This window comes from Octodon degus, unplaced genomic scaffold (assembly GCF_000260255.1).
Source record: "Octodon degus isolate 3935 unplaced genomic scaffold, OctDeg1.0 scaffold00058, whole genome shotgun sequence".
NCBI classification, from domain to species: Eukaryota; Metazoa; Chordata; class Mammalia; order Rodentia; family Octodontidae; genus Octodon; species Octodon degus.
Window position 1 is genome coordinate 1673568 of NW_004524634.1, and position 26540 is coordinate 1700107.

General features: G+C 45.5%; 1 protein-coding gene across 4 annotated transcripts in view; it reads right to left on the reverse strand.

Annotated features, from left to right (window-relative positions):
* Tgfa (transforming growth factor alpha) overlaps window positions 1-26540 on the reverse strand; it is a 94727-nt gene that overhangs the window by 2905 nt on the left and 65282 nt on the right. For 2 of the 4 annotated variants that reach the window (XM_023718478.1, XM_023718480.1), the window contains 3 exons: window positions 13224-13341; window positions 3979-4128; window positions 1189-1298 (listed from right to left, as the gene is read on the reverse strand). In XM_023718478.1, the coding sequence (XP_023574246.1) occupies window positions 1189-1298; window positions 3979-4128; window positions 13224-13341 (378 nt within the window). Of the gene's footprint in view, window positions 1-1188; window positions 1299-3978; window positions 4129-13223; window positions 13345-26540 lie in introns of all 4 variants that reach the window. The other 2 variants (XM_023718476.1, XM_023718479.1) reach the window with 2 other exon arrangements.

The following is a 26540-nucleotide window of genomic DNA, read 5'->3' on the forward strand; positions in this document are numbered from 1 at the left end:
TCTTATTCTCCTCTGTTTAATTGTTTGCCCTATTTGGCGGGTTCTTTCCATTCTCATTCATGGGGCTGTGGTCAATTTGCCCCCTCTCTAGAACATCATTTAGTAGTCTGTGTAGGCTTGGCTTTGTCATCATGAAATTCTTTAGTTGTTCTTTGTCATGGAAATATTTCACTTCTCCATTATATTTGAAAGAGAGTTTTGCAGGATAGACTCAGTCTGGGTTGGAATTTGTTTTCTTGCAAGATTTGAAGTACCTTGCTCCATGCTCTTCTTACAAGTCAGATTATTATGATAATGAATGCAGGAGCGTCAGACTCCCAGGCCTATTTCTCTCTACCCTTTCTGAGCAACCCTAAGCGCCCAGAAAGCCACCTGCTAGGGAAGGACAGCCCAGGTAGATCAGCCTTTGGTGACTGTCTCCTGGTTCTGTACTTCCTCAAAAGGAAGTTTTAGGTTATAATGGGTTCTACTGGGCAAAAGTATATCCCAGGATAGCTTGTTGATGTGGCCAAGATTTTTCAGGATCTGTTTAGATGCAGGAATTATTCCATGCCAGGGCCCAAAAGCCAGTGATTTTGAAGCTGCCATTTGGACCCATATCCAGATGTCCATCTTCTTCTTGGACACTGGTAAAATTCATAAAAACAATGTTAAATTTAAGGGAAATCATGGGATCTAAAAGCTTGGAGGGTTCTTAGAGACCTTTTGTAGGCCAAACTCTTCCACTCATCAAAGGAAAGGAGGACAGACAGTGAATATCTGTTATGTGTCTACCATCTGGGACACACTAAGCCGGGGGGGGGGGGCACACTTGTGGTACGTGTGCTGCAGTGGGCTGTTTATCACCGAAAGCTCTACAACGTTCACCGGCACTGCACGACGTGTGCTATGTCAGTGCTCTCCTAACTTGAACACAATCTTTCAAAAAGAAAACTGAGACAGTATGATGTTAAATGACATGTCAAAGCTCACACAGTCACCAGCAAGGATAAAAGAGCTCCCTTCTAGGTCAAACATACTTAGTATGAACCAAACCTGAGCTGGTAGAGTAAAACAGCCTCTCCTTTCCTCCTCCTGGCCTCACTGTCCTGGAACTTGGGCCCTGTCTTGGAGGAGGGACTCAATTTCTCTACCTGGTAGTACCTTCTAAGAAAGAAAAGGCTCTTTACCCTTGAAGTCACCCTTTACCTGTTTCTGAGTGGCAGCAGGAGGTTCTTCCCTTCAGGAGGGCGCTGGGCTTCTCATGCCTGCAGACGAGAGCGCGGCACCACTCACAGTGTTTTCGGACCTGGCAGCAGCTGCAAAGAGCCAGAGAAGAGCTTCTGAGCTGGAGTGTGGCAGGAGAGCCTGGTAGGAAGCCTGGCTGGGCATCTCTGGTCTCCCAAGCAGCCTTTCCACAGGGGCCTCTGAGGTTTGGAGCTAAACAGCAGTGGCTCTCTGGGGGCAGATTCTGGCCACCAACAATAGTACCTGTTGGCTGTCCCAACATAGCAGAACCATTTCTGCTCTAGAGCTACTAGGTCACCTGGCTCCTACTTCCCTGGCTGCCAGGGGGACTGGTCATTTATCCACCTATCTTTCTAAAGAACCAGTTCATAAACTACAAATAAAGGAATGGCCTTGCAACAATTACTAAGCAGCTCCCCCTTCTTGGTAGGGCTGTGGGGAACCAAGAGTCCATTCAGCAGGTACCAGCCTGAAGCAGAGCAGGAAACACGGAGGTGCTGACTTGATTCACAAACAAGGGCTTTGAGTCCTCCTTTGAGAACTGAACTGAGCTTTGGAAATCCCCTCTCTCTATAGTCTTACATTACTCAGAGTTGGGAAGTGACAGAGTTAAGAGGACTCCTACGTCCCTCTGCAGGCAGCAATGAGCAGCTTTCAGTTAGAAAAACCAACCACAGAACTCAAAAGAACAGAGAAACATTTGCCGTGTAGAGACAACAGCAGCTGAAATCAGGAAAGGCTTCATTCCCACGCATTCAAACCTTAACACATGTGCAATCTATGCAGCCATAGGCAGGGGTTGGGAGAAGCTTTGCAGCTGACACGACCCCAAAGACAGAGGAGGAAACAAAAAGCTAGGGGCTGTGCCTCTCGGTGCTAGGTAGCCTTTCACGGTCTCTACCCTAGCCCCTGCCCCCCTTTTTCCACCCTGTCTTGCACAGGAAGTTTAAAAAGTTCTTCTTGCCTCACCTTCCCCACTCATAGGTAGAAAATGAGAGGCTAACGTTGTTGGTCTGCTAGGACGTGGGTCTTCCTAACTGACACAGTCTGGGCTGGGATCAGCTTATCTCACACCAGAATTTAAAGTTCTTAATTCCTGACCTATCAATGACACTTTCTCATATCCACTAGCTAGGCTGGCATGCCTTGGTCACTTCCCAGCCATGAGTATTCCAGGACATTGGAATCAAGGCTTCTAGATCCCTCCAGCACCAGATCACTGGTGCCACCTTAGACTGTACAACTCAGCAGGGCCGCATGCCTAGCAACTAGCAGCCTAAAAAGGCTTTGACTCCGGCAAGGACAGGCTGGGAGGAGACAGAGGAGAGGTCCTCAGACTGCCTCCCAGGGAGTAAGAGATGCTATCCAAGGACCTGGATTGTTCCTGAAGAAGTTAGCTTTCCAGTCCCTTTAAGGAGGTCCAAGTGGGCCTCCAGCCTTGTTCTTAAGGATCTGGGACCCTTTGGCTATGGCAATAGAGCTACAGAAGTGCCAGGTGAGCACAACCAGTTAGTTAGCCCTGGTGAGTGAGACCAGTGGCCTGCTAAGTGGCTTCCACTCTTAGGGAAGGTCTCTGTGAGGGGCAGAGCCCAGACTGTGCCCTACCTGAGCCAACACTGCTTTTCTATTTCTGCAAACATGGTTTCCCAAGATACAAGCAAGTGGAGTGGAATTCAGGGAGGAAGAAGAACTCGGCCTTGCTCAGCCCCCTCCTTTCCCACTTAGTGCTGGCTTGGTCCTGGAGGAGGAGGTAGAAGTTGTGGCTCTTCATCTTTTCTTTTCTTTTCTTTTCTTTTCTTTTCTTTTCTTTTCTTTTCTCTCTCTCTCTCTCTCTCTTTTTTTTTTTTTGACAAGCAGCAGGGGCATGTGCCTTAGATGTCCCAATGACATGGACCAGCAAACCAACAGGAGTCTGTGTGAACCTGGACAGCTCCAATGGGCTAAAGCCTGGCTTCTGGTGTTAGCATAAAACTGCTTACTCCAGCCATCCACTTACGTCCCTACTGTGAGTCAACCTGCACCGAGCTGACCTGTGGATGCCTTGTGCTTGTCCTAGGGGTACAAATCCCCTGGTAGTTTGCCCTGTGACTTGGACTCTAGATATTTCCAGGTAATAAATCTGGCCTGGTGCCAGGTGCCAGGAATACAACACTATTCCCAGAGTCTCTGACACAGCAGAACATTAATAGATATGGGCTAGGATGGAAATGGGCTAAGAAACTCCTGGAAGGTGATCTTGGTCTGAGGCTCTGAACAGCTTCCTGGAGGATACAACACAGAAGCTGGACTTTGGAGGAGAAAGAGAGGTGGAATGGCAGAGAAAGAAAATCCATGCAGAGTGGTGCTTGTCAGCCCATAATAATATTAGCAGTGGCCTTTGATGTGACTTAAGAATTTACAAAATTCCTGCTGTAGAAAAAAAGTACTTCTGCTATTGTCCACAAGAGGCTGGCGCTGTTTCCAGTTCTGTCTGGAGCGCCGCTCTGCTTCATCACCGTTTCTGTGGAGATGGAGTGTGCCTTTGGATTGACGCTGGCTTCTAGCAGTGCACAGACCCACTGCTGGGACCTGTCCGGGATGCTCCAGACCTTGCCACAGCTTGGCTGCCACCCCGTGCAAGAGGCACCCAAGCTCCTTTAGCTTTGCCAACACCACTCAGACTTGACAGCGATCAGCCGCACTGGGGCGGCCCTGGTATGAGGCCCTGCCGCAGACGTCCCTGCTGGGACCCGAGAGGCAGCAAATACTCACTGTATCAGCACACATGTAATGATGAGGACAGCCAGGGCCACGATGGAGACCACCACCAGGGCAGTGATGGCCTGCTTCTTCTGACTGGCGGCCACCACGGCCAGGAGGTCTGCGTGCTCACAGCGGGCACCGACGTACCCAGAATGGCAGCTGCGGGAGAAAATAAAGGCAGAAAAAGTGTTTATGACAAGAACTTCATTTTGGCAGTTCATAAAGATCCAGGTTATTTTCAAACCCAATGCAGTATACTGAGAAATTCTGATGAGAGAGAGTAAGCGTGCTAAATGAGTTGAAGGCATAGGATGTGCTTAGTTTTTTTCTTTTTTCTTTTTACGTTCCTCATCAAGTTTAATTAGTCCTGCAAGTATCCAAGTACACAGGGAATATCCCAGGCAGGGTGCAGCTGGGTGGGGGACAACGGATAGTGAGCCCAGCATCACCACCTTGTTGCTTAGGACTGGAATCTTGGCGTCCTCACATTCACCAATACCTGGTCCCCCTCCACTGCAGCGCTAAGAAGGCACATGTATGTGTGTGCAGCCGACGTGTGCCGGTGCATGCATCAGCGACAAAAGGCAACGATGCTGCTCCGAGTGTCTCTTGTTTTGCTCACCACAGTACAGCCTTCTGCCACGCACAGTGATGTCCCACCTGCCGGTTCTCCAGGGTGCGTCCCAGCCATGATGAGATGCTGGGCGTCCCCTTCTACGAGAAGCTTCCCCCCAGCACACAGAAGGAAAATGACTTACACATTAGTCCGTTTTCATTGTTACTGAAAATACCTGATTGCCATGTTTGAGGACTTACTTCCTTGAGGGGCAGGCCCACATCTTGGGCTGGATCTGAGGTTCTGCCTCTTCCATATGGCAATGATAGCTTAACTTTTCTCTTTAAGGAATCTACCTTTTGATTAGCCAACTATAACTTCACTTACTGATTAAAAGACCTCTATGAACAAGGAAAACTAAAAGGCCATTAACAGTCTAAAGACACCTGCCATTGTGCCCTGTGGCCTCAGGGCCACCATAGTTGCGTTATTACTGATCCTGGACCACCGAGTAGTTGTTATTTTAAATTCAGACACTTGTTTTTGGTTAAAGCTTATATATTTGTTTTCTTAGTTGTTGCATGAAAACATCAATCACTGCCTGCCTGGCCCCTGCCCTTCCAGGACTCCAAAGGGTTTGTACCAGGCCTGCTGAGTCTGGGCTCGCTCCCACTCACCAGGCATCCATGGCCACGTGGCAGATCAAGACAGATGGGAGCTTACAGAGTAAACTCTTAGCAAATCTGGCTTTTGGTTTAGTCTCTAATCTTGAAGGGCAAAGGCATTTGAGTTTTAACTGAGCAAGGTACGTACGGGCTGTAGGTTTGGTAAGGAAGCAAGTGGAGAGGGTTCAAGAGGGGTAGAAAACGCCCCATGCGATTCTCTACAGAATGGGGTGTGGAGAACAAGGCCTGAACCATGTAGGACCAAAGGGAGGTATGGGGGGAGGTATGGGGTATCTAGTAGAAGTCTTCTCCTGAGGAAGAATTAAGATCACCCAAATCTGAGTAACACTGACTCACTCTCACAGCTCAGGGTGATAAGAGGGGGCTGGTGTATCGTCTATTTGCCCCACAGCTGTGGGGACTGGATCCAGGGAGTGACCAGCTGCTGTCCAGTCCTTTTCTCTTTTAATTTTTAAATTCTGATACAAGGTCTAAGTTGCCCAAGCTGGTCGCATATTTGTAATCTTCCTACTGTAGCTAGCATTACAGGTGTGCGTGCCTCATTTGTGTTGTTTGGTTTGGTTTTATTAAAACTACTCAAAGGCAGGAGCAGAGAAAAAGCTCATCCAGTTGGCACTGGCTCTTGCCCTCTCAGGGGAAAGTGAGAGCAGACCTGACTCAAGGCAGGGAGGTGATTACCAACTGCCTGAGGCATGCAGACATCTGAGCTGTTAGTGTCTAAAGAATACTGGGCAGAGTGTCCTCCTCCCGCCTGTCCCCGGGGTTTTACTCCACACAGACTACCCTCTGCCTTCCAGCTTGGTGTCTGGTTTCTTCTCTATGACACAGTCTCCCTGCAGGGTCCTCATCTGCCATCTCTGCTTTATCCTCCACAGAGTTATGTCACACCACACCCCACAAGCCCAGTATGAAACCCACGTGCTGCCTAGACAGTGCCAGGCACACAGGCACTCAGGAAACACTGCAGAATGAATGAGGGGCTGACCGCCCCTGCCAGCTCTCAGTTCGTGCCTTCTCTGCCTTACTGTCCTCCTCAGACTCCTCTTCGAAGACCACATTCTCCAAAGATACACATTATACATACTCATTTCTTTGTCCAGTCACCCATCCATGTATTTTCCCATAGCTCCTTCAATGACTTTCCCTGTCCCCTTTGAGTCCCCACATGACCATATTTGTCCCCTCTCTTCCCATTGTCCTTGCTTCTTCTTGCAGGGCATGGTCTGATTCTACCCAATATCCTGCTTCTTAGTTGCCCGTTATGGGGAGGGAAGAAAAGGGTTTGGTGATATCCTTTCTTAAAAAAAAACACCCAAGCTTCTATTAACATCAGCTTTAATGATGTTGATTATTCTAGGCACAAGTCACCCAAAGAAGGAGAAGGAGGAGAAGGAGAAGGTGGAGAAAGGAAAAAGGATAAAGAAGAAAGAAGAAAGAAGAGGAGAAGGAGGAGGAAAAAGAAGATGAGGAGAAGGAGGAAGAGGAGGAGAAGGAGGAGGAGACACCTTACCTGGCTACACATGAGTCACATGTGACTTGGGTGCTGTCCTCTCCCTTACCTCAGCCAGGTACTGGTTCCTACCCAGCTGCACACTGAAATCACCCAGGAAGCTCTGGAAACAGCCAGAGCCAAGGCCACGCCCCTGCCTATGCTTATCTGATTGGTGTGGGCACCAGGTGCCTTGTGCTGGCAGCCAGCCTGAGAGCCATGGGCTAGGACTGCCATGCACGTGCACAGAACCAAGAGCCAACAAGCCCCACATCTGCCAGGTCCTCTTTCTCCTCCCTCATCTCAATAGTTTCCCAGGGTGGAGGCTATAAAACAGGGCCTGTACATCAGACGCTAGAGAAATGGTAGCTGTTGCTCCCCTTCAATTTAAGGAAGGAATCTGAACAAACAGCAGTTACTGTACAAAGAGGAATGGGAGCTTTGTTTCTGAACACTTTCATGTATCACTTGACCATTCCGTTTTGTGTCTAGAGTGAGCTTGGGGAGCCAGCGACAGCCATGTGTCTAACATAAGGGTCTGCAACGCTGTCTTATCTTTGTAATTCAGAAACTGTGGCTCCAGAACCACAGTCAGGCTGATGCCCCACAATAAGAAGAAAAAGGAACAAGTGCAAGAGGAAGAGAAGAAAGAGCATAGCTGAGGAGGGGTCGGGAGCTGCAAAAGGACCCGTGGAGGCTGGGGCTAACAGGCAAGTGCTTCAGCCAGGGGCTCCAGGGGTTTTTCACTTTTGTCGCTGATTAAGCTTAAAGGTTGCTGGTGCTATTCTTAGGTGCAAAACTGCAGCTGTGGGCCAATTTTAATGTAACAACTCAGCTGCCTGTGAGAACCTTTCTCTTTCATTGAGAGCTTTTGGGTCTTCTCCACTTCACTTGGTTCCTGGTACCCTTTTCAAATGCTGAGAAATATAGTAATGTATGTAGAGCTGTGTTCTGAACTTTTATTTTTTCTTAAGACTAATTTTCCCCAACTAGCAAATGAATGTTTCTGGGAAAATTGGAAAATATATGGGTCAGAAAGAAAAAAAAAAAAAAAGAAAGCTCAAATCATTGCACCCCAACCCCAAGTGGAAGGCCAAATACACTTTCTCTTATATACTATTTCTATATAGTTTCCCTTTTTTTTTTCTTTTTTGAGATAGGGCCTCACTATGTAGTGCAGGTTGGTTTTGATTTTTTTTTGTGGAACTGGGGACTGAACTCAGGCCCTTGCGCTTGCCAGGCAAGTGCTTATTCCACTGAGCCATCTCCCCAGCTATATAGTTTCTATACAGTTATTTTTACAGCTTTGCATCAATTTCTCATATAAGCTCTCTACGCTGTTTTACTAGCCTATGAAAATTCTGCAAAACTCACTTTAAGCAGTTGCACAGTAACTTACATACTGCAGTTGCTCTATCAAACATTTAGGCCATAACCAGTTGTGTTGTAAGTAATGCCAGGTCATAATTGCATACATATGTCTTTGTGTTTGAGATGATGTCCCAGTGACAGAATCCCAAGGTAGGCTCCACATGGCACCGACTCTGCAGCCAAACTGTCATTGTTCCTTAACTTCTCTGTGCCACAGATTCGGCATCTTTAAAGTGCATGATGATAAGCCCTACCTCTTAGAGTTAGCAGCATCACATGAGTATCTTCCACAGAGCAGTAAGTCAGGGCCTGACACAAAGAAGGGCTACATCAGTGCTAAAATGTAGAGAAAAGGATGGGGGTATTCTTAGTGCTCGGGAAATGTTATCTCTAGTTGCAGTGGGGTATCCTAGGCTGGAGAGAGTACCTGATTACTAGCCAAGTTTCTTGGCATAGGTTCCAAGATAAAGTGCAAAGGGCCAAGACTAAGTTTGAAATAGTTTTTGAAATTTTTTACAGATAAGATTAAATTTAGAGATAATAAAAATCCAATATCCGTTTTAAAGACAAGCTTTATACTGACTTGCTTTTAACATGGAACAATCCCATAGAGCCAGGGCAGGAGGGGGCGTAGTTGGTACAAGGGCAGGTGTGCGGGGCTGGCCAGCCCTTGCCTCTCGAGAGCTTCATTCACCCAATGTGACCATCTCTCCAGGCTGTAGCTTCCTTTGCAGTTCTGGGCCAAGGATTGCAGGACCTACTGCCCTCAGCAGGACCTGCTGCTCTCCCTGAGTCATGGGGACAGTGGTGCTGATATGCTGGAGATCGTGCCCATGGCAGCTGCAGTACCAAACATCTGCTCTTACACTGTCAGGGGACCTGAGCTTGGAGGTTCTCTAGTGTCATCTCCTAGTGCTTTCAGCGATGGTGACAGGAACAGTCTATACCTGAGCCACCAGCCATGCGATGGTGCTGGGTGCTTAAAACGTGGCCAGTGTGACTAAGAAACTAAATCTTAATTAATTAAAACAATATAAACAGTCCCACATGTCTAATGGCTCTTGTCCCAGACAGCAATTGCTTTCTATGCTTATTGTCCCTGAGTCCTTATTACAAGCCCATAAAGTGTTAGCACTCCCATTTTGTATACAAAGAAATTGAAGCTTAATGGGGCTAAGTCATTTATATAAGAGACCTACCTGGCTTTTAGCCCAGGTCTGGCCTTCAAATCCCTGTCTTTAACTGCATCATCCTTCCTGGTGACCCTAGCTACTTTAGACATAGGCAGGCCCAGGATAAGGACACACACTTTCTCCAGACCTGCAGCTCTGAGTGATGCCATAGCAATCGCCCCCTCCTTCCCGCCAGCTGGTTGTCAAGATGAAAGCAGATCCATATACAGTGGCTCCTGTGTCCCTAGGAACTCATCCTTCCAAAACCCCCCAGGTGAGTCTCGGTCACAGGGCACCTGCTTGTCATTGATGGTAGCTGCATCTTCTCTGTTCAGATTCTACTGGAATGTACTGTGGCCAGGGCCATGTGGAATGTTTTACTTGGCTGATGGCAACATGTTTTCACACTTTGCTGTGGGAAAGTTGTCAGGGAGCTCAGACACTGGGGAGCGCTCTGGACAGGTGGGAAACTTCAAACTAGTTGTCTCTGGTTGCCGACATGAGAACCCTTACAACTTGTCACCTGGTGGCTTGCTCTGACTGTTTTCCTTTGTTTGAAGGCTTCTGCATGCAGTAGACCAACAGTTTGAGGAATCTGCCTCAGGGAGAACTGGTGTCCCAGCCTCATCACACTTCTATAGCCTTACTGTCTCGGCACATTCTCTTCCCATCTGTTTTCTGATAATGACTGGATTCGAGTGGAGACTTAGTAGAGGCAGCCATAAATGTGCAGATGGACAATCCAGGGCTCATCTGAAGCATAAATGTTTGGGGATGATTTTTATTAGCTAGTTATTTGTTTTAACTTTTATTGCTGTTCCCCACTTTATCGTACACAATGTCATTTGAAGTCTTCTGGAGATCTAAAGATCATTCTTGCGGAAGAGACTCTAAAATGGCAGTATTTTAGAAAGAGAGCTCTCTTTCAAGGCCATGATCTTGGCCCACTCTGAGTTCTTTATCAGGTTGTGACAGATGGCACTGTACCTCAAGGTATGTCAGTTTTATTGACTAGAGCATTGTATGTGTCAGCTTCCCAAAGCTTGGGTGGTTCTTAAGAGCAGGGACAGAATGTTCTGGTTTTCTCTGCATACAGGTTCTGGTCTAGTGGGAATTAATTAGAACATTCTTCTAGTTACTGTAAATATAAGAAGGTATAGGTGTGGTCCTGTCTTCCTGAGCTTAGGAGCCAGCAAGGGGGTGGGGTGGGACAAATGGAACCCTGCACCAGAGCTAAGGGCTGGCTTGCTGGGCTGTGCAGCCTTAGAGCACTAAGCAGGTGGGATGGTATGTCCTCTGCCCCCATCATGCCATGTGTCAGAGCCAGGAGGGCCTTCAGAGAATCTTGACTTGAGGCTGAATACTCGTTGCTCTTAGAGGTAACTGGCAGCCTGGTGGTTATGCTAAGCAGATGCTGGGGACCAGCATTCTGCTGTGGTGTTGGAGTGTATTGGAGAGAGGTGGGGACCAGAGAGCAGGAGAGGGCAAGCCTATCTGTGGAGGTGGTGGGCACACCTGAGTCCCAGCCAGTGCTGTCATTCTTCTGTTTATTCTGCAGGGATACATGGGACTGGACTTCTGAAATGCTGACAACGAATTAAAGCCACTGAAGTACAGTATGGAGCATCACGTACTGCTACATACACCATTATCTGTGGGTTGAATGCTTTCCCTGGCCTGCCAAGATGCAGCAGGAGGACTGAGGTAAAGAGGCAGTAAGTGTTTGCACTGTCATGCCTTCCCCAATGATCAGCTCTTCCCAGGCTGTCAGGGTGTCTTCACTGTCTCTCATTCTGTGCACTTGGCCCATAGGAAGGAGCTGTTAAGAGCCTGTGGCCAGGGGCCTGACTTGGGAATGACCCTAATCTTTCTCTGGAGGAAGTTTTATATGCAAGGGGAACGACCCCAACATCTTCCTTGGGAAAAATGAGCTTAGTGATTTGAGGTGAATTCTGAGAACTGAAGCAGGGTACCCTTTGGACAGTAGGTGAGAGTGTGGGTTTTGGGGGTGGAATTATGGGACTGAATCTCACCTTTGCCACTTTCTAGTTTTGGGACTCTGAGCAAACTTCTTACTTTCTCTGAGTCAATTTTTTCACTTCTACAATGAGGGTGATAATCCCTGCTGGAAAAGGAAGTCACAAGGATTCCTTGAGAGACTGGGGAGTGCGGGGACCATGCCTGGCATAAGCTGTGGCCTTTATTGAGAGATTACGATTCTTACTAATGGAAATAGTTATAACTGGGGAGAGAGCCGGCTGATCATCCTGACTTCCAAGATGTCATGGTATATGACTTTGATGGACAGTTATCTTCTTTGGGCCCAGACTAGGAGGGTCAGAAGATTAGTTGCTCACTCCTGGCCTCAGAAGCTTCTGGTGGCCAATGAACAATCATTGCTTTGCTGGTCTGATGGCTGCAGCTACAGGCCACCAGCCTGCTGGAGGTTTACACTAGCACCTGACCTCATGGAAAAAAAACCCCAGGAAAGTCTTCCAACACATAGCCCAGTGCACAATGGGGACTGTGCTGGACTCTCAGCTCCCTGCTGGCAGGAAGAGAGCCTTCTTTCTGGTGTCCAGGGAGGCTTTCAGCTATGTGGAGTGAGAGGCCAAACTCCCCTTCAGGACCAGTGTTTTTCCACAACGACCCGAGTACTAATAAAAACAATCTCATCAGTCCCCCAGAGGCCTCTAATGTGCATTTTAATAAGCATGATAATCATGAATAATGAAAGTGTCTACTATCATCAGCATCACTGTGCTTTGTGTTACTGGAGTGGGTGGGAGGGCTCTTCCTTGGGGAAGTCCTTAGAGCTGCGGACATTCCCACGAGGAAGGTGGCCAGCATGCCTCCCTTTTTCCTCTCAGGTGATGCTCAGAGATACCCAGCCATGCCTCAGGACAAGGAAAGTCCCCCAGCCCCACTGCTGGCCCCAGCAGGCAGTCCTGGTCCCTCCTGAGCTAGGGCATCTTAACTCTCATGCTTAAGAGCTCAGCGTCAGGAGCCAGAGTCTAAGCTCTGCTCTGTGACCTGGTCACAGCCCAAGCTCTCTGTGCCTAACTCATGAACTCATAATGAGGATTAAATGAGTTAACACACAAAGTATGCTTCAAATAGTGCCTGGCATAAAGCAAAAGCTCCATAAATAACAGTTTTTATTGACAGTATTGTTTGTGGTACTTTTAGGTTAGGCTATGTAACCTTACGGACTTTTGACCTGTAAGAATGACAATTTCATATGATCACTGCTTGTTAACTGGGGACTGACAGTTTTAACTATTACAACTGAAGAGATGGTGACACTGGCATGTGGTGGGTAGAGAATAGCTAACATGCTTCAGTGCACAGATCAGCCCCCAATCAAAGAGCCCTCTAGCTCCAAATATCCACAGTGTCAAGGTGGAGGATAGGTCTGCCTAATAGCATTCAATTATGCATAGATGGTCTTAAAACATCTCTTTCCAAAACGTGTAGCATTCAGTGCTAGGAAGGTAAAGGCTTATCTCTGACAGCCTCTGGCCTCCAACCTTGTCTCCTTCTGTCTCCCAGTTGTAACAGCCTGACATGTAGCAGCCACTCTACCCATCCTGGCACTCCAGGTTTGGAACAAGCCTCTGGCTTGCCACACTCATCAAACCTGTCACCTGCTCGGGAAGCTTTCCTTGAAGGCCTTTCTTCCCACGCTGGCTGACCACGGGCTCAACCAGGCATGGAAGCCGTCATGTAGGGCATGCGCCTCTATGTATGCATTGTGCCTTGCTCTGGGATCACTTACATATGTGAATACCTTGCACGTACTTGCGTGGACTCCATGCTGGAATGGAGAGACCTCCTGTAAGACACTTGGTTCTTCAAAGGTACCCAGCCAGTGCCTTGCCCTCTAAGAACTCTAAATAGTGAATTATACTCAAATGCCTTTTGAATCAGGTGCTGAATAATCCCCAGCCCATTAGTACAGGGCACTAAGGGATACTTACACACATGCTGGCTTGTCCTCCTGCACCAAAAACCTGCAGGTTCCATGGAAGCAAAACTGAGTGTGGGAATCTGGACAGTCGTTAAAATGTGATACCACTGCTGCGGCCACGGGTGGTTCTGCTGGGGAGAGAAGAAACACTGGGATCAGATACAGGTTGATACAGGCATGGCTGCCCCATGTGTCCCCAGTACCATGGAGGGCGGAGCCCTGATGGCTGAGCCTTTGTGTCTCCATTGGACAACCTCTTAGAAACTCTCACTTCTGCACTAATTTCAGTGCAGGACACCATACTTCCATCATGTTTTTTTTTTTTTTTTTTTTTTTTCTTCCAGACAACAAAACAGTTCTCTCAAAGGATTTTGTGTAATCCAAAAGATACCAGAGTAATTTTATTGTTTTAACCCAAGAGCTACCTGATTTCACTTTTGCAAAGTGATAGGGGTTCTTTTCTTTTCTTTTTTTTTTTAAAGATAGACTTCAAGAAAATCCATTTTCAAAGTAAAACACCAGAATGGTACAAGGGAGTCTACAATCAGTAAATTGATGGAGGGGTCAAATAGTCAGTGATGTAAAATATGTTCACAATACATGGTAAGTGAAATTAGTGGGTCTCCAAAGTGGTGTTGCAGAGTGTGATTCAACTAGCAAAAAGCAAATGAGATTTTGAGCTGAGGAAATGTGGGAAGGGCACATCCCAACCCAGAAGCAGGGCTTCTCTCAGTGCTAGATCTAGGACTGAGGCTACCAAGGTTACTTAAAGCAAAGGAATCCCCCTGAGAGCAGCACAGTCTTGCTGGAGAAGCCAGGAAGGGGCAGAGCTAGGTCCTCCTCCAAGCCCTACTGCCACGAGGCTCACAGGCTGAGGTGGGGCCACTGAACCTTTCAGGGGCATCCTTCTCTGTTTTCAGAGAGGAGTAGAAACAGCTACCCACTTCAGGGGTTGTGTCACATTCACTCTGCTGTGCCCTTTGGCTTATCTTGCCCTGTGTCACAGCCTTATTCTGTCTAAGTAAGCCCCGAGGCGTACGGGGATCTCTTGCACCTTGGCATGGAAGATGTGGCTTCCATTGCTTCTCTGCTCATAGCTACTCATGCTTTTGTTACGGGAAATTGTGGAATGAGTCTTTTACACCTTAGTGTTTGGAAAAGAAATATTCCTGGAGCTCTTGTACACTCAGGGAATATCATTTCCTATTGTGAAGTTTTAGACTATCAGTGATAGTTTTACTAAGGTGCTGTCTTTCTATTTACGAGTTCCTCCTAGAAGTATCATAATTTTAGAAATTTTGTCATTTGAGTAGAAAAAGCAGAGGCTAAAAAAATGATAGAACCCTTGATGTGGAAGGCAAGAGCATGTGTGGTGGAGAAAAGCCCATGCTTTGGAGTCAGAGGGGCCTGGATTTGACTCCTGTCTCTGCCACCCGGACATGAAGTGCTTGGCTTCGACTGGCTTTTGAATCTGCAAGACTAGAGGGGGTGACTACCTACCCCATGGGTGGCTCCGAGGTTTACTGGGGTCATGCTTACAATCTACACGCTACAAAACTGGTAGAAACCACTCAGCTGTTGGCTCCTAGTAGCCTCATTTATAATCCTAAAATGTGAATCTCCTGCCCCTGCATAAAAGCCCTACGGTAATTCACTCTTTCTTCCTCCAAGTTCAGGGAAGTGTAACCAAAGGTCAGAATGTCCCCTTTAGCTATTAGTGACAGTTACTCTCCCATGTGAGCATAAGCAACAAAGCCTGGAGCCGGGTGGTGTTGTCACCCCCAGGCTTCTGCTGCAGGATCCTGTGGAGCAGCAGCTTCTGCACTGCTGGGGCCCAGTGCCCGTGGCTCACCACGATCACAAGGCTTGGGGCAGGGGCAGAGGAACAACCCTATTTTCTCTCCATAGTGGATGCTGTGGAAGCTAACCAGAGGCAGGAAAGCTCGCTGTGGTTCACATCATTGGTTTCTCTGTGTTCATGGAGATGGTCAAGGGGCAGATAAATGCTGGGAGGTGAAAGAGCCAGAAACTAGCAGATCTAATCTGATATACATGTTCAAAAAGGCTTTTGATAAGCTCAAAGGGTATTTAACATGTTTCCACTGGGTTCGGCCACTGGTGCTGCATTCATGACTGTGCCATCAGGTAGCTTATACCATCGGTGGAACACATGGATTGTGGCCGGGGAGATGGCTCAGTGGAATAAGCGCTTCCTTGGCAAGCGCAAGGGCCTGAGTTCAATCCCTGGTTACACACACACACACACACACACACACACAAACCCAAATGGCTTTAATTACTTCTATCAGTCTTTTACTAATAAAACTAATTTTAAAAACTGCCCTATGGGACAGTCATCCATGTACTGCTGGTGGTTCAATCTGCCTGGCAGCAAGATATATGAGTTACAGCCCCACTGTGAATGTGTTGAACAACCGCAAAGCGCTAAAGACCACCTTTGTCAGCACTCGGAGCCCAGCTCCTCCAAGAGCAGTCTGCGTACTGACCACCGACTTCCTCTTGCAGAGCATGCCAGAAAGCCAATGTCACGGGCCCCACTTCACACCTATTAATTTAGGGTCTTTGGAGCAAGGAGCCCAAGAATCTGTGTGACAAGCTCCCCCAGTAAGTTTTTAAAAGTCAGATTTATTGAGATAGAACTGCTATACAGTAACATCTGTCCTGTAGATGTTTCTGATGGACACTGGGACACACAGACAACAAAGGAGAAAAATAAACATTCTCTCAGAAGATAAAACAATAGGATTTCTACAGAGAGTCATTTTGGGAGTTGGTCATCATCCAGTTTCTCAAACACTGAAGCGTCCGTGTGATGCGAACACTGGAATCTGCTGAGATTCTTTGCAGCAGTGTTGGTCAATGGAAACAAACTAAAGAAAAACCTCGCTCTGACTCTTGGGCTTGCCTTCATTCAAAATTGCCTGGAGAGTAGACTCTGCCAAAATTACTCTAATGGTGAGTACTTTGCAGCTTATCAGAAGTTCCTTCAGAGGCTTTATAGAAATAGGTAGTACAAATAGGGAGTGTAAGTGAGAAAGAGGTGTGAGACAGATAAAGGAGAGATGGAAGGGGCGGGCAGGGAGAAAGAAGAAGAAACAGAATTAGGCGATGAGAGGGAGAGATGGAACAGAGGAAAACAGAGTAGCAAAAAGCAGAGGTCAGGTATCAGGTTAATTTACAAAGCAACATCAGAAAATTGCATGCACATGCTCCAGCTGAGTGATAAATACAACTCTGTGCCCCAGCAGTCTAAGCAAGCATGCATGGCTCTTCAGCTATTATACCGTTCACGCAGACACAGGACAGGCTCAGTTGTTCCCAATTCTGCAGTGAGTGAGCAATTTCCCTTCTCTGTGCTTTTGAAGGGGCTTTCACACAGTATGGTAGGCAGCACCCACCCTAAAGACACACACAGAAGTACCACCCATGTTCACTGCACATACTTCATGCAGCTCTAAGAGTTCAGAAGGGCCAGGCTAACAAACAGACATCAAGCAGTGGTCAGAGCGATGGCAGGTAATAGAGGGCAGCTTGTCCTGTGCAGTCAGAGACCAGGACAAAAGTGTGGAGCCTGAGGCTTACAACATACACCTCTAGCCCCCATGATTGCACCAGGCCACCTCAAGTCGAAGGGCAAAGAGAGGACAAAGGGCGCTCAATTCCTGTTGATTATCACAAATATATATCTCCTAGTTATTAAATACAATTTTTAAAACTTTTTCAAAATATATTATAATAGTTATCTTAAAGTCTAAAACCTATCCTCAGTGCATCACTTAGCAAGGACCATGTAAGCGCAAACACACAAACATAAGCTGTTTCTGTTGCGCTGTGTGTGCTTCCTGTAGATCACAAGCATTGTGCAAAGGCGCATTTAGTTCAAGCTGTCTGCACAGAGTACTGCCCCCACCCCCCCCACCCCGCCCCAAACACAACAGCCAGTGCCGGAGTGTCCTGTTCCCACAGACATAGTGGCAGGTGTGGACCGTGCGACAGGCTTTCATACACGGGATGTGGTTTGTGTCTAAGAAGTGAGCAGCCAGGGAGGTGCAGGCCGCCCAGCACCACCGAGCGAGAGCAGCACTGCAGCTGCTCTGGTCTCACAGGGACCATTCAGGGTGAGCCACCCACAGACGAGGCAGGCTCAGGCGCCGTGGGGCCCGCACAGGGCCTGGACGCTGGGCAAGCTTGTGGCCTAATGCACGTCACTAAAGCCCTGCTGCTATGGCTTGGAGGTGGCCTGAGTGTTTCTCCAAAAGGGTCACATGCTAGAGACCCAGGCCAAGGATGTGTTGGGAGGTGGTGGCACCTGTAAGAGGTGGCACCTAATGGAAGGCACTAAGGTCACTGAAGACACTGCCCTCAGAAGGGCTTGACCCAGTTTTTGTTGGACCCCAACTGTTTGCTACAAGAATGGGTTAAAATGAAAGGATTAATCCTAGCCCCTAGCTCTCTCTGGCTTGTCTCACCATGTGAGATGTATGGCATGGACCATGTTTCGATGTAGCCAAAAGACCCTTACTAGAGGTGAATAGATGCTGGTGCTAAGTTCTTCAGCCTTCACAGCTATGAGCTAAACAAACCTCAAAGTATCTAGTCTCAGCTATTTTATTATAGCAACAGAAAATGGGCCAATAAAAAGTGCAAAGCATAGAGACAGGAAAAGGAATATTGTGGGACTGTCCTGCTTCAAGGATGTATATGGTGAGATTTTTGGACTTATGTGCAAACATGAGAAGCATAGAATTCTTTATCCTATTTTTAAAATATAATCTAATTTTTAAATGTTTTTTATCATATTATGTAGGGACTTAAAGTTCAACATATCAATACTTGATGAAAAATACCTGTTCCTTATTATGCCTAGGATGTTTGAGATGCAGTGAGATAGTGAGGTTAAGCTTGATAGCCTAAATCGTTTGATAATAACAATAAGCTTGTCTTCTGGATGGTTAACAACCTAAGTTTGCAGACCAAAATTAGAGAAAAAGGAGGGCTACAAGGAAAGCCAACATTTTGGCCCTAGCCTTCTAAGGTCAATTAAGACTCAGGACATACGAGAACTTGTACTGTAATGTCATGTACCTCGGTAGTGTCCCAAATTTTCTGATCAAGAAGATTATGGGGCCAAAGAGGAAAGTGATCGATGACGTAGTGTGCCTAAGGAGAGTCACATGGGGAGAAGACACTCTCTCAGGCTTTCACAGAGAACACATTGGCCAAGCATTGGCCGTGACTCATCCACATGGCTGCCGCTGACAAAGATTCTACAATCTGAGGTACAGGATCTCAGGATAAATCCTGAGGGCATTTCACTGACCTTCTCAGACCAAAAAGCTACAACTCTTGTTGCACAGGTCCTGCTTTACCTTGGTCTTAACCATCCAGTAGAAAAGTATGAAGACAAAATATAGGAAGTAAAGCCATGTTGTTATGTTGAGCTGTGGGGGACTCAGGTCAATAATTTCTGACATTGCCAGTTAAACAGAAGACCCAATGCTACTATGGGCTACTGGACTCTTTTAGAATATTTTGCTGAGTTTACACACCTATAATATTCAACAACGGAACTTAAAAAAATTGGGATATTACTATGAATGTCCATTTTGGATCTGTGTATTCAAAGTGGTTGGGATAGATATATAGTTGCATTCTCTTAATGAATAGAATGATTTGTTCTAATGGTGTTTGTAAGTAGGATCACAAGTCTGCATCTTGTACAGCAATTAACCACTAAGAAGAATATATGCAGTGTATTATTTGTTGAAACTGTACTTTCGATTTGATTTGAAACTGTCTCATTGCTATATGTTTATCAATAAAACTTTGAAAAGAAAAAAAAAGTGCAAAGCATGCCACACGTGATGGGGGAGAAATTGTTGTTCTTGTTTGGGAGCCTATAAAGGATTTCGCTTTAGGTACCACCAGGATCTAAAGAAATCTTCACCACTACTGCATAGTCAATCCCAGTAAATGACTCTTCTTATTGACAAGGAGGCAAGCAACTTGGGGAAGGCGGGGGAGGGCAGCGGGCGCTGGCTACCACTTAGTATTGAGCACTTGCTGGGTGCCAGGTGCCTTCCTTACCTCGTCTTATACACTGAGGCAGGGCAGGCCTATGGGGACGATTTGCCCAGTAACTTTGGGCACTATCTCTTCAGTGGGGCTCAAATTGCCTCTAGTTACTTTATAAAAATAAAAGCTGCAAAGAAACCTGAAATTCCCAACCTCTTTCCCAAGATGATCCAGTCTTTCATCTTCCTCCTTTCCTTCCCCTCTACTTTTCACTCTTTCCCTCTCCCTCTTTGTTTTTTTCCTTTTCTTTATGAGAACTCAAGGAACTATCAAGAGACAGAAGAAAGGCCTAGAGATGGAAAGTGACAGTACAACATGCAGCACAGACAGGCACTAAGGGCCAGGAGAGCCTTCCAAAGAAGGCCTTCCATTCAAGTGTAAGGGAGGGCAGGGCAGGGCTGGTTCCTGCTGGCCCTGGGGACTCTGGGCCCGACTCCTCCAGGCACCACATCTGATTAGCTCGGGGCTGATAGGAAAAGCAAATGCTCCAGTTTTCAGAACAGCTCTTGTACTACATACTCACCAGCAGCTGGAGTTTCAAAGCTGCTTTCAGTTCCTGATGTCATGAAATTTATGAAGGCCCCTCCAACATGGGAACCAAACACATGTCTTGCAGACACCACTGCTGCCTGGGGAGCTGTGAAAACTTTGCCCAGAGACCACAGACTCACTAATAGGATCTGGAGCCCAGCCCTACTCACAGGAAGGGGGTCTGGAATAGCAATTGAGGGGCAAGGAAATCCCAGATTCAATTCACAATGGGGGGCTGGGGGTGGATGAAGAACCTGGGAGACACCATCTGGACAGAGGCGATGGCCCTACTCCTGGGGGAGTAGCAGCCATACCACTGAGCGCAATCACCCCTGAAAAGCAGCCCTAATTGGACTTTCTGCCAAGCTGGTTGGTGGGAGAGAGCCAGCTGAGGCCACAGCTCTTTACTCTCTTCCCCAGCTGTCAAAAGCTGTGAACATGTTTGATCACTGCAAAGCTTACATCATTTATAGTCATTTCATTACTTCCTCGAGCATCATGGCTAACTTTGCGACCATTTCATCATGTCTGGCTTTTCCTTAGGAGTGTTCAGCTAGGGCTTGCAACCTGAGCCCAAATATTTTCAGACACTACAATGGCAAAGCCGACTAAGGCCTCTTGAGTGTCAGGATGAAAAGGCAGTAGATTCAGTGACGAGAGGCATCCTTAGCCGTCCCCAAGGAGGTGAGGAGAGGATGGGAGGCCAAGGGGTTGGAGAGCTCAGTTCTGGGAAGCAGAGCCTCCTTTCAGGGTTGCATCAGGTCCTGTTTATGGGGACAGAACTCCAGGCTGGGAGGCAACATGTGACCTTGCAACCTTAGCCTTGTGTGAAGGGAAGGCTGTGGCAGAGGCCTCCCCACGGGGGGCATAAGGGGCACGATGGGGAGTAGAGTAGTGAACTGTCCAGGAGTCAGGTGCCTGTCCAACAGACACTGGTGAACAGGGCCGTGGCTGCATCTGGGGCTGAGGGCTGGCGAGAACAATCTTTATAGAGGTTTTTAAAAAAAATTATGTATGATCCTAAAGGAAGGGCACTGTCAGCATCTAGCATGGCAATGCCAATGACCTTTGCCAGAGAGAGGAAAGACCCTTGGAGAAGAGAATCTAAGGGCAACTCCTGTAAAACAATTTGGGGGACAGTTTTCAAATGAGCTGAAGTGAGCAGAGCAGAGCAGAGTGACCCCAGTTGCATCTGAGGCGGAGGAGGAAATTCACTGAAGTGCCTCGGACCAAGGAGGAGGACTCACTTTGCTGTTTCTGAGGAGTGTGTGTGTAGTGCAGATGAGCTAAATAGAACCATGGAACTCATTCACTATTAAGATCGAGAACAGTGACTTTTAAATAACAAGTAGGATGGCAACAGATATACAACAGTACCATTATTTGAGAGAAGGAACGTTATTTTATCTCAGTGGTTAAAGAGAAAAGTATGTAATTCTGTGCTTGATTTACACTTATAACACAATGCCACAGTGCTACAATTCCTCTTGCTAGTCCACTGGGTGAATGGGGTGTGTGAAGGTCCGTTTTTCTCACGTCCATCCCCAGCCTCAAGATGCTCAATTTGCTAAGAGAAACTTGTATGCATATTTTTCCAACCCTTGAACATAGATTTATTAATTCTTTAGCAGTCTTTCTCAACACCAGGTAGTTTTGACCCTGTTTGATTTTTACCTTTCCCTGATTTTCTTTCTCTCTCTTTTTTTTTTTTTTTTGTGGCCTGCTCAGCCTACCCTGGGGGCAGGGCTGGCATGGTATGTGGTGCCAGGGATTGATCTGAGGACCCTGTGCTTTGCCTAAGCTCGCCTAAGCAGGTGCTTCAGATGGCTGAGTTATCTTGGAGACCCCTTTCCCTGATTTTAAAAATGTATCCCTATGTAAGGGCAGGGCCACTGAATTATCTTTTTAAACATCAGTACTTCCCTAGAGAGCAAGCACTACTGAACCCTTTTTTAGAGTTTAAAATAACTGAGTTTAGATAACCTAGCAAATGGCCATGCCTAGAAAATAACTGAAATCTTCTCAAAATAGAGATATCTCATTTGAGAAATTAAAAAGCTGTGAAAGTTAGGATGCTATTCAAGTCCAGCAAGATAAATGCTGAGAAGGTGCATGATTAAAATCTACAAATCATGCTGGAGGAAGGAAGGAAGGAAAACACTTAACTTGTTAAACAGCTTCTAGTAATCGGAAAGGAACACTGCTAGGACGGAAAAGAGGAAGTATGAGTTTATTTGGGGGAGGACTGGGGAGCCATACATATGGAACTTATTATTCTCACAAGAGAGCAGTGGCTGAAAAATATAAGTGGATGTAAAAGAGATTTCTGTATGTCTATGGATGATGGTTAACTAAGAAGTAATGGGTTGGGGCCAGCAAGATAGTTCAGCGGTCTAAAGCACCTGCTTAGGCAAGTGCAGGGGACCATGATCCGATCCCTGGCACCACATGCCGTGCCAGCCCCGCCCTCAGGGTGGGCTGCGCCAGCCAAAAAAAAAAAAAAAAAAAGTAATGGGTTGGGTGCTGGTTCCCAAGATGTCGCCATGCCTTCCCCTACGCATGCCACTGCCAGAGCCTGAAACTCTGGGCTGAGTCACACTCAAGCCCAAGACGAGGAGCTTCCAGTTCAGGGCAGTGCTGTGAACTACATTTACAGCTTTGAGCAAGGTGATGAGGGAACCCAAGGAAACATCTGAGCCAGTTTAATATCCTTTTATCAGTTCCCTCTTCTGGATGTGCTAGAAACAAATTCAAAGAAAGGCACTGGTTAAAAAGAAGGCAGACAACCTATGTTTCTACTTTCCTATAAAGACAATGGTTACTGGTATGTGTGTGTATGTGTGTGATTCAGACTCACTGGATGTACTGGGCCCCAGCAAGGTTCATCCTGCTGTGCTTGTTTTGAAGGAAAAGCCAAGAGTGTGCACCATGTTCAGTGCCACTTTTTCTATTACAACAAGAAGAAAAAGATAATATGAACACAATACTACATTGCCAAGCTCTTATTCCATTTGAAATACCTGAGTTTTAACCCCATGTGGATTTTCTGAGGTTGGACTATGATGACAATAATTATTACTAATAGTAGTTACTGTTCATCAATTGTTGTACTAACTGCAAGCATTGTGGCCAGTATTTATAAGTTTAACTTTTTTTTTGGTACTAGGAATTGAACCCAGGACCTTGTACTTGCCAGGCATGTGGTCAGTATTTAGAGTGGATGCTTAATCCTGTGAGGGCTCATTACTACTCTGTTTTACAGATGAGGAAAGGGAAGCGCAGGGTGGCCATGTGTTGAACATTGCTTCATTAGTATATGGCAGTGCTGCAACCTGAACTCATAGTTGGCTCCCTTAAAGGGCTCCTGCCTTTTTTAAACCACAAGCCCATTCTAGAGTTGGTGTGTTTGGGAGAAGAGGAGTAAGACAAGCTCAACGGGCACCTCCCATAGACCAGACTGCTCTTTCCTTTGGAGAATAAGCAAGTCAGGGATTACCATGAAATCCTCAGACAGTACTTTAGAATTGAAAGAACTCACAGTCTCAAGGCAAATAACTCTAATTAGCAAAGAGGCTTTCCGCACCTAAAATAAAACCTCTACCAAGTCATGTGGAGTATGGACTAAAAAGTCTGGATATGTCCACCTAGAGACCTGCTATATACACATTTCAACTTAGCCTGTGACCTGCATCCCAGCTCCCACTTGGGAATCCCACCTCCTCTCCCAAAAGACATAAGGAGGGAGATGAAGATGAGATTCTCTAATTTGCCAATCTGCACTTTAGATTTATTATGGGTTAAAATGAGAGAGAGACAGAAGGGACATGCCTTGGATAGACTGCCTCCTTGCTTCTGAGTTTTGGCTTTGCATGACCCTATCCCTCAGCCCCTAGGCTGCTCCTTCTTGGCCTTAGTAATTTTAAGAAAAAAAAAATTGCAGGTCATGCTTTTGCTCTGAAGCATGGAGCCAAGGCTCGCCCCTTTCTTTTAATATTGTAATAATGTGATTTCAAAGAGACAGAGCATTTCTTTAATATCTTCAAGCCAGAAAGCCCCTTATTCTAATTATATCCTCTTGGGTGTCAACCAGCATTTTGCGAACACCCCGATCCAATTTCTATTCACAAAGTCAACAAGGATGTATCTGTGTGTGGCTGTCATCAGCAAACTCTGAGTCAGAATGTGCAGGCTGGGGAATGTCGAGATGAGTACCACTGGTTGGGGAATTCTGTTTCGGCTTTGTTGGAGGAACAGCCCCGTTGGAGCCCAAGGCGACCGCCTCTGCTCTCTCTGTGGGTCCCTATTCTCTTAATAAATATCAAAATTGCTAGAAAGAGTGGTTGGCAGGAAACCTACAAACTACCCTTAAGGAAAAAACTGTTTTTTCTTGGTGAGTCTTTGAACCATAATCCCTTCAAACCCTCCATAGCCAGAGCATGTAAACACTATCAGTGTGTTTGTTTTTCTAGATCATTTTCTGTCCTGAGAACTTCTGACAGATACCTCTGAAATTAGCAGTTTGCAGACTGAGTCTCACTGGATGGAAGATAACCCTCACCTTAGGTGAAGACACTGAGGCACACAGAGGTAAAGCAAAGCTCAGAGAACTGAAAACACAGGACGAGTCCATCTCCTATGACAAAAATGTGACCTTTCTTTATCCATCCACTTACATTTTGATGGTTTTTGGGTTTTTAGACAAAAACCCTTCCAACAAGATTATATTACAGAGGAAATACACTGAGACATTTAGAGAGTGGTAGGGTTACAGATAAATATTTTCTATTTTATAATTTTCCAAGTTTTATAAAATGAGCATTTGAAAATCGAGAACAATATTTTTTAAATTAAGCAAACAATATTTAAACTGGAAACTCTATGAAGTTATAAATACACAGCTTAAACCATTTTTATTTTTGATGTTTTACTCACAGAAGTACAGCTTTATGGAAGACTGGACTTTGGGAGTCTGAGTTTGCACGTCCACCTGAGTAACCATGTTATGACCTTACATATAGCAAGTCTATTGATTAGTGCTAAAGCCTGCTGGGCGACACTTCACAGTGTTCTCCATCAGCCAGGGCTTTCACCTACCTTTGAATTTGGCTGGTGGTGTGTTATACACATAAATAACTTTCATAGCAGTTCCCACAGTTTTATAATTTGTTATTTTAAAACTTGCATATGCTCATTTTAGAATATATATAAATTCTAAGAAAACTGTTTTCCATTCCTGAGAAGTGAACACTGTGTTTACTGAACATTTTACAAATGCTTTTTTTTTTTGTAGCTTCCCATTTTTGTTCTTTGCATAGGAATCATGTTTGACCACTTTTCCCTTGTAGTGATTCAGAATATAGGCACTTTCTTTTAAAATTATTGATGACTATCTTTAAATTTAAAACAGTATTTTTCCCTACTACTGTTAAGAGTGAAATTTGAAGTTCAGTTAGATTAGATATTAAGTAGACTTTTACTTCCTTGTCTTGTCCCCAGTTAGCAGTTTATATGACTATAATCTGATTTCACATCCCCATTACACTATTTTTATATATAAATTTTACTTTATTATTTTTGGCACGTTACTAATATAACTTAATTGGCACATTATCACTTGGACATTTTATCACTAATTTTCCTACACTATATCTTTCCTACAGTTCTGGATTTTTATTTTGATGTAGTTATTATCTAGGAGAAGAGGATCTTTGACCATCTTTTTCCAGGAAGGGCATGTGAGAGGTATGACCACAAAACAAAATATTATGTGTCTGAGAATAATATCTGCATTCTCACCCATGTTTATGGTTTTGCATATGAACAATTTGGGTCACAAGCCATAAAACCCAGAAGTCTCCAAATGCTGACTGTTTGCTTGTAATTGGTAAAACATGAAGCTGGATTTATATTCTTTGTAAGTAATCTTTTTATTGTTACCTGTTGCTTTGAGACTTTTCTTTGTAATAAATACTGGTTAAATTACATTGAAGTTAATGTTTTCAAACTTTTCAGATCAAAAGCTTGCTTTTAGTTATTTCTTTGATTATATGTTAACCTTTTATTATTTTTCTTTTGAAATTGCCTATATATTTGGTCCTTCACTTTTGTTTTCTAGATTTCTGTTTTCTCCTTATTTTCATGTCTGTCTTTTTCTGAGTTCTGGTGAAACTCCCAGCTCAATAAAAATTTTTTCCATCATTTGATTTACTATTCTATCCAATCCACTGACCACACGCATATTGTAGATTCAAAACGAGCACCCATAGTTTTTCATTGCCTTGCAGCTGTTTGTTTCACAGATGCAGAGTCAGCTTTAGTCTTAAAAGACACCAATCAGAGATTATCCACATCTTTGTCTACTACTTAGAAGTACAGCTGCTCATTGAAATTCTCACAGACGTTCTCCTATTGTGCATCTTTGTTTTTTTGAACTGGGGATTGAACTCAGGCCCTTGTGCTTGTCAGGGAAGCGTTTATTCTACTGAGCTATTTCCCTGGCCCCTTATAGTGCATCTTTTCATGTGGGGGAGTGATTTCTTGCATCTTCATATTTACAGAGAAAGATCTACTTCTCCTAATGCTGTTGAGAACTAAGGTGAGTTGCTTATAGACTATGTGGCCCAATTCAACATTGTGGGCTCTGAAAAAGAAATAGGGAAGTTTAATTTTAGTGCTTTGAAATAGTTGCGATCTTTTTGGT